The sequence below is a fragment of the Girardinichthys multiradiatus genome, chromosome 4, assembly GCF_021462225.1.
Source record: "Girardinichthys multiradiatus isolate DD_20200921_A chromosome 4, DD_fGirMul_XY1, whole genome shotgun sequence".
In the NCBI taxonomy this organism is placed as follows: domain Eukaryota; kingdom Metazoa; phylum Chordata; class Actinopteri; order Cyprinodontiformes; family Goodeidae; genus Girardinichthys; species Girardinichthys multiradiatus.
In genome coordinates, this window is record NC_061797.1 from 35042624 (window position 1) to 35054097 (window position 11474).

Here is an 11474-nt window from a genome sequence, read left to right on the forward strand (position 1 = left end):
TTGCCAGTGGTTTAGACAATAATGGCTGTGTGTTGAGTCATTTTGAGGGGACAGCAAATATGCAATGTTATACAAGATATACACTGACTACTTTTCATTATCAGAGTTTCACATCTTCAGTGTTGTCCAATGAAAGATATAATAAAATATTTACATATGTGATCGGTGTACTCACTTTTGTGAGATATTGTATGTCTCTATCTCTGGTAGCCACAGAAATGGCTAGATTTACTACAGCACATATGGAAAAAAATAATTTGCCATCTAAATGTAAAAGCAAACAAAAAGGTTTCTACAACAGTATTATTTTTCTACACATCAAAATTGGGAGCAAGATCAAGCGAGAAGCTATTTGCATTAAATTATTCTTTTATTCAGAAAAACTCATCATTCATTTAAGGCAAGTTTTTCCAAAAAGGTTCTGGCTGATTTTACCTTTGGATTAAATTCACTCACACAGCATCTGTTTGTCTCTGTCTTTGTGTCTTTCCTAAACAGATTGTGTTTGAAGGAATCCGAGGCCCAGGCTTTGAGGGGGATATCGCCATTGATGATGTGTCTATCACTGTTGGGAAGTGCAAGCAGGAGAACACTGTAGCCAATGCAGGTAAGACAGGTAAGATGTGGCTGAAGGGATATGATTGATGCCTGCGCGTGTATGAACAGAGATGCTTCTGAACATGCCTAAACACTGCCTTGCCAACAATCTGAATTACAAATCTGACATTCAACTCTAAACGATCTAAATCTACTTTGTAGTTTATTTTCCCCCTAAAACAGCCAGTACATTACTGGTTAAAAGGTAGAGAATTTAATGGAAGCTGAAATAATATTAGCTAAAACGCTATTTATGGACTGCAGAGGAAGAAATTTCTACAAAAAGAATGAAGTAGAAATAAATGCCCTTTTCAGTGTTAAGGAGCACAGAAAAAAAATATATATATATTGTCTTTGTGTCCTTCCTCAGCAGCAGTTGTTTCATTGTATGTTTCAATTTTTTCATTTGTCACATCACACTCCTGCTGCCTCCCACATTGAACTTCATTATTCTTCTCCGTTCCTCCATGCTTGATCTTCCCCTCTGACATATGTTTACCTCTGCACACCATGCTTCATGTTCGAAAGCTTTAGCTATATCCTTTGGCGTGAAAGGGAAATGAAAGAAGAACAATATTTGTTAAAAAACTGTTTTTATGAATGAGTCATATCTGGTGAATAGCCTTTATTATACACTCGGTAGTCAAGGAGGACGTTTATTGCTGTTTATAAAAAAAAAAAAGTTGGTTTTAAATTTACAGTCAGTTACTGTGTGCATAAAATGTTATCCCAGCTCAGACAAAATGAACAAAAATAAAATTAGCATTAAGTTATAACTGTGTTTACATACCTTTACAGTAATTAGTAATTAACCAGCCACAAGTCCAAACCAAATGCTTTTGGAGCCAGCTGGGGGCCCCAGGGAATCATAGTGTGCTTACACCTTGGGCCGGTTCATGGTTTTCTTAATCTTTTAGTCATAAAACAAGTAATTGGTATATTCCCATCACACTATCTACTTTTTGATTAAATGGCACAAAAGCATCTAATGCCATCATAAAATAACTTCTTTTTGCACAGTTTGTTTAACAGATAAACCTTGGTGGCAGCACGTTGAAAAATTCCACTGCAGCTCTTGCCACAGGTCTTGCCACAGCTATTGCAGTGAATGTATACTGCACATGTACACCACTGCTACAAAACTGATACAACTCTGACTCAAATTTTGCAGCATAGACCTAATAAAAATATTACTTAAATCACACATTGCTGCAGACACTTTACTCACCTTTGGCATGTTGGATGCTAGAAGCTGAAAGTGAAATTGAGGGCATGACTTACTTCCTATTTAATTTGGTTTAATAATTTTTTGACCACTTTGGGATACTCATGAATAATGTCATTCCTAGATAGTTATTTTGATGATGAATCTGAAAAAACAAAGAAAACAAAACAATGAAAGTGTAAATTCACAGCGTAACCCTCCTGGTACCGATGCGGCAGAGCACTGAATTCTACACCTTGGATCCCAATAGACATGCACTATTAATAATGGGATCGCATCAAAAAGAAACACATATCTCAACGATAATACAGGACTTGATGTTGAATACTTTGATTTTATGTTAATTTCCTACATGTTCTAATACATGTTTTCAATGCACAAACGTACATGACCAAAAATGAGACAATATGCCACAAGCTCCACAGCAACTGAGCATTATTTACCATGGAATAATATTGTCCTGGGAAAATTATTTACATAAAATGTGAGTAATGTAACAGCGGACATTCGAGGTGGTGCTAATGTGCACATCCATAAATGCAATTGTGAAAGGAAGACTTCCTCTGTCATAACTATTTTCACAAAAAGAAAAAACTCACTGATGAATCGAGATTACACTTCTAAAATAGCAACATTACTGGTGTCAAGCAACTTTGAAGGTAACACAATAAAAAAACGTTTCAGTAAAACACTTTAAGTACAAGTAAGCATGTGATATGACACAACTAGCCACAAGGGTCAGAGAACAAAACTGACCAAAGTGACCAAAATGTGTAGATACATGTATTTCAGACCATAAGAAAAAAAAATGTGGTAAGAACTGACTTTTTATAAAAATAAAAAAAAAAGACAATTCAAGATTCAAACTAAGAAACAGCTTCAATGAAAATACAGTTGCAAAGCTAACTCTCTTAGGTTAGTTTCTGCTGCCGCTGCTTTTGGTGTTCTTATGCTCCCAACTATGTTAAACTCACAAAAAATACAGTCAAACAGAAAAAAGCTAAATAAATCACAAGCAGCTCAACAGAGCGAAAACTCTGACGTGAGATGTGTGATTTGAGTATTAGCGGAACAAGCTTTGTTTTATTCAGCAACATGTGGTTGGAATCTACAGGGCTTTGTTAACTTTTCCTGGGATTTACAACGAAGAAAATATCAGAGCCATGAAATCAACTCATAACAGCAAAAAACATGAACATCAATGAATTATTAACAATCGCTGTTTTCTTTTAAAACCTTTCTGAACATTCTGCGTGAGATGCATGTGTATGAAAACGCCTACGAGCGTGTGCTTGATGCAATGTAACACATATGTGCATGTAACAACACTGGCGGATGGTGTAAATAATAGATGATGGCATAAACAGGAAGAGGAAAGCTCTTGAGCTCTCAAAGAGTGCACGTGTGCATTTGTGTCCTACGGGTTGTTTCAGACTCACACAGCACAGACAGATGGGTAATTATCAGGGAGGCGACACGAAGGTCTTTGCCATTGCAAGAAATGTAAGCATTTGTATTGAGATTTTACCTCCATGAATTCTGCAAGGTTAAATGAAGACTAGAAAAGAATTCAAGTATGTTTTCAGCACACAATGAAAATGAAAAAGAGCAAGATTGAAAGAAATTAAAATAATATAATGAATGCAAGGTGCATTTATTTTTGCGAGCCATAAAAGTAAGAATTCTAACCTTATTTCCTTTGTCCAAAGTTCCCAAATAGGCATAGGTACAGGTGTTGCTTTCCCATTGGGTCTGTTTTCCCATAGAGACAGGCTTCACTCTGTCTTCCCCTTCTGACGGAGAGAATCCAAGCTTAGCTGTATTTCCCCATCATGGAAAACCAAGTCGTGTCTCAGACACATACTACACAAAATCCTACATCAAACAGATTCACCTGCAAGTTTTATTTTAATTTTTTTAAAGGATGCCAATGGGCTAACATTGCTTTAAGCATCAGGCACAATCAGCTGCTTAATGCTCAACAAATAATGATTACCATGGCATGAGTTATAATTTTTCAGGCAATAAGTAGCAGGTACTTTGAAGTTCACCCAGACCCAAATAAGGTGGTAAACACTATCTGTGGTGTAAAAATGACAATAACAAAAGTCTCTCAACAGTGAAGCTTGGCCATGTATTACTATTTCAAATTTGCAGCCTACACTGTAGACCACATTTACATCAGGTTAACAGAGTGTATTCGCAAGGGACTCTTTTGATAAATGAATGATGATTGCTCCTGACTTATTTAGCGCTTATTTTGTCCACCTGATCAATTCACACAGCTCCACCTTGCCCATCTGTATGTTTGCAAAGGAAAGGAGCTGGAAAAAGAAGATATAGTGCCTTTTTTAAAGGCACTATATCTTCTTTAGTCTATAGTCTTACAAACAAAGGGGTTTATTTTTCTAAAGTACTAATTGCTTTTTTGTTTTAATCCTATTTCTATTAGTGTTTTACAATAATGAGGTATTTGAATGTGACCTACCGAGTAAGTTTTTAGATTTCTTCAGTCAATCCTAATTTAGGTAGCTTAATGAACCTAAAGTCATTATGGCCTCTGTCAAAATGTCAAAATCTCTTTTTTCAAAATGATGTGTCCTTGAAAATTTGGCATATTATAGCCATAAATGTGAAATTGTTTTCATAAAAAAATGTATGTTGATAAAACTGCCACAAAGGATGTTGGCAGTACTGGCCTCACAATGACTTAAAACTTAGTCAGAAACAGTCTGTCAGAGAGAGACTGAAATGTAATGTATTGATACTACTTCAGCTTTTACAACTACAAACTTTAAAGCACACAAAGTCCTGCCGAATTGTGAAGTGAAAGGAAGAGGATACATGGTTTTCAAAACATATTATGAATAGAAATATAGATGGTTGAGTGTGCCTTTGTATTCAGCCCACTTTAATCTGATATCACTCAAAACAATCTAGTGCAAGCAATTGCCTTCAGATGTCACCTAATTACTAAATAGATCTCACTGGTGTTTAATTTAATCTCAGTATAAATCTAGCTCTTCCTCAGAAGGCCTCATATGTTTGTTGAGGAACATTAGTGAACAAATCGTGGCATGAAGACCAAGGAACACAGTAGACAGTTATGGGAAAAGGTTATGGAAAAGTTTAGATCAGGGTTGATTTATAAAACAGTATCTTAAGCTTTGAACATCTAAAACACTGTTTATTCCTGAAAATTTAAAGTGTATGGCACAACTGCAAACCTACCAAGATATGGCTGTCCCTTTAAGTTCCACCAGCTGTCCACCAGTCATAGTGCTATGGGCATTATACTTGGACTTACAAAGTCAAACAGAACATCTAACAAAGAATCCAAATTAATTCATGCTGAAAATCCAAAGGAACAACTGACTAAAGACAGACCAAACATTTCAATAACTAGCAAGCCAAACAGAATAACAATGATCTGATGAAAGGATAACTAAAAGTGCTCAGACTTTATGCACAGATGGATTTAAAGGAAAATAAGAGGGACTACTAAGTAACTCACACCCAGTGTTTGGAGAGCTCGAAAAGGAAGCCTAGCTGAAACAGACAAGAAATGAGAAAATAGAAATTACTTTATAGAAACTTAGAACAAAAAGAGCAAAATACACTAATCAGTTTTTTATACCATATGATATGACTCCAAATTTACACAAAACACTATAAGACTAAATGGGCAAGATAAAAAATCTATTGATCCTAACAAGATCACCACATTCTATTGCAATTTTCTGTCCATCTTCTGTTCTACAGGAATGCATTGATCTGAGCTTCAGTATAGATATTGATTTTGGGCCTGGGGGATGGACAGTTGTTATGAAATCAAATTGAATTTTGAATACACTACCCACTTTTTATACAGAACATTTTGTTGAATTAGGTAAAATTTTTTACTTGTTTTTGAAGCACAGTCTATGCTGTTTAGGTAGGAGTAGAAAATACAGCTGGTAACAGTGTAGTAAATAATTATAAAAGAAGAGTACGATTTTACCACTGTAAAGGAAAACTTAAATTTATGCTGAATCTGCAGCTGAGGGTGATTTATCTAGCAGATTTTGAACAACTAATCTAACCAGATTAGACTTATGGACTGTCCTGACTGTGGCTGGTTTTAGCAAGTTTGTGATTTGTTGTTTACTCATCTTCATTTTTTTCTCTTTATTGCTTAATTTCTTTTCAACTTCCTGTTCAACCTATAAACGCTATTTTAATTTCATAAAATTGCAAAACTAAAATGTGCTTTTATATTTTCGTTACGTCCTTAGCATGAAAAGTTTGAGCTACTTTATGAATTTACATTACGTATTTTAGGTCTCATAGTTGCAGACCTGATAAAGAAAAGTTTGTCACTTTAATCATCTATATCTTGAGATTACAAGTAACTACATGTGGGGGTACTTCATAAAGCATTGCAATATCCTGTCTTGCATCAACTATGTGCTTTATTTGTGGCCTGTATTCACATTCACAGAAATCCATGTCCTGACTTTATGAGGCATTCCTCTAAACTTTAATAACATGTTGTGACAGGAGGAATCACATCAGAAGGGTGTTTCTAAATCAACAATTGACATTGCGGATTGTATAAGCTAGTGGAATGATGAATCCCTTTTAAATGATTCATTTTAAGATAAAAAATATTTGAAGCAAAATAAATTCTAAAATATTACAAGTAGTCTATACAAAAACACTACTAATTTGTAATTTTTTAAGAGTAAAAAAAGAAACACTTGTGGACAATTGCATATTGCTGGTTATAAACTCATGTGACACGTCCTGTGCCCCTCAGTTGTACAATGCAAAAGGATCTTCTTAACAGAGTTACTTGCACCATTTTTTTTGCATTGTAAGACTTTTGGAATGTTCCACAATTAAAGGTACAACTCACTGAAAAAAGCATGATTTTTATCCTGATATTTCTGACCTGTTCTTTGTAAATCCAGCAGCATAGCATGCCACTTTTTCCCTTTTTTTTCCAGTATCACAATTACACTTCCTTTCAGCAGACATCATTTTTCCATGCAGTCTGTCCTATCACAAAAAGGTCTGGGCTTTTTCAATGCCAAGCAATTGGCTCTTGTTGTAATTTAGATTTATATACCAATATGTGTGTTTTTGTCCGTAAATGCATACATAATACCTCATTTAAATGTTAGCAAACTTTGCAGAAAAACGTGGTGAAGGTATTGTAAGAGCAGTTATACCTCCATCTATTTTCAGAATTAGAGGCATGCACAAACTCAGAGTTTCCTAAATTTTGCACCTGCAATTCACTTTGTGAATATGTCTTATATCTTATGAGTCACACAAATCATTTACAAAACTAGTTAAAAGTCAACTCTCTCTGCATAAACTGATATGATTTTCTTCTGTTTGTCCTTTTTCTATAGTTCTTATTGGAGGATCACGCTCACTCCCACTGGCCAGGTGGCTGATCTTTGGCCTCTCCTGCTTCCTCTCACTCCTCTACAGATGATGGGCACTTTCCACAAGACCACCACCTGTCTGTACTGACAGACACTGCCCTGACTTGTGTTTTTTTAATTCCCTCTTTATCCTCCTGTCTGCCCTGTACATGTGTCGTCACTTGTCTGTCCCCCACACTCGCTGTCATATCTCTCCTGCCTTATATCAGTTTTACTCCTCTATCACAGATAACACACCAATTGTCAGCTTTTTGTCCTCTTCTTCCTTTGACTGTTGCAGCATTTATACACAGAGTATGAGCAACTGACTCACAATCAGTATTAAAGGTTGTCGTATTATAGTAAAACTTTGATCTTAAGCACTATGGTAGGAACACCTTATTCATGTGTCTCTTTCTTGCCTTCTTCTCTGCTTCATCGACCTAGTTTGTCCATGTGCATCCTTTGTACACCCCCTCCCCCCAGCACCTTCTGCCACTATCCCCCACGTTCCTGGCACCCTATTCCCAGGCACACCAAAAGTGTCGGACACGCTACCAAAGATGACAGAGAACCCGAGGGAATAATACGAGAAAACAGCGATTGCAAAAAGAAAAGTGAGAAAGAAGGCTATAAAAGATTAAAAAGGAGAAAAAAATTATTTTTTACAAGACTGCAATCGTTTTGCATCATTCTTTTGGGTAGTTGGGAACTACTGACAAAGAGATGAAGAGCCAGATGAATGAATAAAGCAAATAAATAGTTTGTGGAAAAGGACGCATATAAAGAGGATAATGAAAGCTGAGTGCCCCCAGTAGCCTCTCTGCTTGCCACAAGAGACAAACCTCAGTGCGGATTATACATGTACATTTATTACTCTCTATACATATATATATATATATATATATATACATATATATATATATATTAAATATAATACAATTTTAACTAAAAGACTATGAGGACAATGGAGGACTGTAGTAAGTGAAATTAAAGAAGCACAATGTTTATACTACTCTGTTGTACTTTTGGGTTTTATTTCACTTCTTATGTGATGTCGCAGTCAAACTTATTCAATGCTTTTGATATATATATATTTTTTTGTTTGTTTTGCCATTCTAAGGATCAAGGACAATGAGTAATAAAGTATTATTATATTATTATCTATAAGACATCTATAAGATGATTTATGATCTTGAACCTGATCTGAGCACCCAGAGGGAATACACACATGACCCAAGCCATCTGGATAGAAAACCCTACCTTTTCTTTGCACTAACACAAAGGATACAAACCCTCAGGCATACATTACATTAAAAGACACTCATCTATTGTTGCTGCCATTACCGTAGACCCTGCAGCAAACCCTCTTCTTGCATAAAACAGAAGGAAATATATGAATGGTTGGATTTCTAACTACTACATTAATGCACTTGTTTATGTAAAAATGAACCAAATGTTTGAATTACTAAACAAAAACTGATTCCTTATATGAATACAATTACAGTATTGTGAAATAATAATAAGAAAAACTTAAGTAAGTTTCCTAAATGTATTTTTATTTAATGCCATGTATGTCATCTCATACAGCAACATGTCTATGTCTGCCAGGTGGCATGTGTTGATTGCATTATATAAGTTATAATTAATCAAGTAGTGTTGCTTTTAATAAGCTTTCATAATCCCATTTACTTGATTGTTAAATTTAAGCAGGACTCAAATTTATCAAAATAAATATCAATGTGCAGATGAATCAATTTGAAAAAAAACAACACATCATAATGGAAGCTTTATTCATCCTTCATTATTAAATAGAATATAGTCATGCTTTGCTACACAATGCTTCATCTAATTGAAAATATCTCTGTCAGTTGTTAAACTTATTTTAATGTGCTTCTGTACATTGATCATCTTCATTACCATGTATACTGCATGTGAACCTGTCTGTTCTTTCCTGTACTCACTTATATCTGCGTCATGTCAACCTTGAGTTGATCATAGCATTTCTTTTCCTCATGTTGTTTCTTTTGTTTGTGTTTTACAAAGCTAAATTGTTGCTTTTTTGAATACTAAGTGGTACATAACACACAAACATTGTGTGCCTGTTTAATATTGGCTTGCCCCGATGTGAACAGATGCATGCTTGTTGTGCCAATTATATAAGAACACATCTATGAAACTCTAAAATATGAATAATAAGACAAAATTAGACTTCCTTAGGTTGTGGGGGTGGGGGTGGGGGGACTTGTCTATGCATTATCTTATCTGTCTGCATCTGTTGGATAGAAGCTTTTCGGAAAATGCCTTCAGTTTTCTCTCAATTTTCAAAGAGTTGCTTATACCAAGTTAAGTTGTACAGGTTCATAAGCAGTATTCCATACTGAGGAGTACACACTACATATGTCAGTACCTTACATATACCCAGTTGCAAGTATGTTTATCACATAAATCTATTAATGTGCATGGCATGTCTTCATTTTAAAAATCTAGATATTGCTCTTATTGTTTCAGTAAAAGTAGTAAGTGGTGGAAATTGCTACTTTCTAAATGTGCCCTGTGATGGACTGGCAACTTTTCCAGGGTGTACCCCACCTCCCACCCATAGACTGCTGAAGATAGGCACCAGCTTCCCTGCGAGCAACTATGGAAAGCGGTAGAAAATGACTCACTGACTGAATTTCAAAATGCGAGTATAAGACTGCTTTAAATTAATAATAGAATTAGTGTCACATATGGTCCTTTCCTTTGGTTAAATCAATAAGAACAACATTTCATTTTCATACATTTTATTACAACTAATAACATGAGTTTTAAAGAGATATATATTCTAATATGGTACTTTAGAGTACCGTAAGAACAAAGTGCAAAGATCTCTAAATTTATTCTAATAAAGGAGATATTTGTATTTTATGGGACAACACAATATTGTAAGATTATGAATTGGCACAGAACTATCACTTAAATCTAAGTAGTTTCAATCCTGTTTGAAAAACTATTTAAATCACAAACAATAGTTTTATCTACATTTTCAATTTTTCAATTTGGTTTTTTTATTTCAAATTTGAAATGTCTTTGTAATGGTTTAGTAATTAGGTAATAGGTCATAGGAATGTAATTAAGCCTGTACCGGAACTGTATTTTGGGCAATCTGAAGTTCTCATATTTGTCCTATAATAAATTCACATACTGAAAATTGCACATACATATTAAGTGACACTCACTCTAGTAATGTATATCATACTTTTTTCCTTTTATCTTCAAAAGTCGTAGTATACAAATAATAACCTTGTTATCATTTTTTTATATTCTGATCAGGGGTCGGATTAACCGAATATTTTCTGTTTTTGTTAAACGATGACAAAAAAGTCAGTTGGACAGATTGCAATTTACACCCCTGACCACTATTTCTTTTGTAGGCAGCAAAATGAAAACCAAAAATAAACTTTTAAAAACAAATTTTACTTTTCAAAGATTTATGTAATCTTGGATTGTAAGGAATTATCAATTTGTTAAAGAGAATGTGGGATCAAATTCATTGGAAACTGAAAAGTGATTGATTATTTACTGTAGCAGTTTATTCTTCTATTGCCCAACAGTTGACGAGTGTAGAGATTAACACAGTAAAAAAAAAAAAACTTGGTCGTTTGCATTGGTGGCCTGTATATTCCACATATAGTTAGGAACATGCTTATTGATTAATTCTCTTAACACCGAAGTGACTACCTGCATTTCTGTTGTCTCTAAACACTTTCATTACAATAAATAATAACTGAGAGTTGATGGTATTGCTCTTGGCAAAAAAAAATAAAGGATGCTTGGGTGGAATTGCCATATTTATTCAACAAAATTGACACACAACATTTCTAGTCCATAAGTAAAGGAAACCTAGTGTCTTAGTGAAGTATTTTGTTGTTTTAGACTTCCACATGGTTCTAGTATTCACTCTTAGCTCTTGTGCACTTCATTATACATATTTGCCACTCCACTAAGGTCTCTCTAAAGTTGGTTCAGTGTAGTGGACATTGACTACATCTGTCCCATTTTAAGCTTTTCTTTGGGTCATGCATTAGGGCAGCAGACCACAAAATAGTATGCCCACAACTGCATACATGTCAGTATGGCCCAGTTTGATTTGTGCAAAAACAATTAATGGCAGCAAACAAGGCACTTCAGACAGCTACAGCCTACTTTGCAAAGCATTGTCTTAACTTTGAGTTTGAGAAAACTATCTCCTTGCT

At 34.8% G+C, this 11474-nt stretch overlaps 1 protein-coding gene across 2 annotated transcripts in view; it reads left to right on the forward strand.

The window, feature by feature from the left end:
- The window catches only part of LOC124867315 (MAM domain-containing glycosylphosphatidylinositol anchor protein 1), a 287734-nt gene extending 278414 nt beyond the window's left edge, over positions 1-9320 (forward strand). The window contains exons 17-18 of one of the 2 annotated variants that reach the window (XM_047363702.1): positions 499-616; positions 7222-9320. In XM_047363702.1, the coding sequence (XP_047219658.1) occupies positions 499-616; positions 7222-7307 (204 nt within the window). In that variant the 3' untranslated portion in view covers positions 7308-9320. The remainder of the gene's footprint in view (positions 1-498; positions 617-7221) is intronic. The other variant, XM_047363703.1, reaches the window with a different exon arrangement.
- Positions 9321-11474: the final 2154 nt, after the last annotated feature.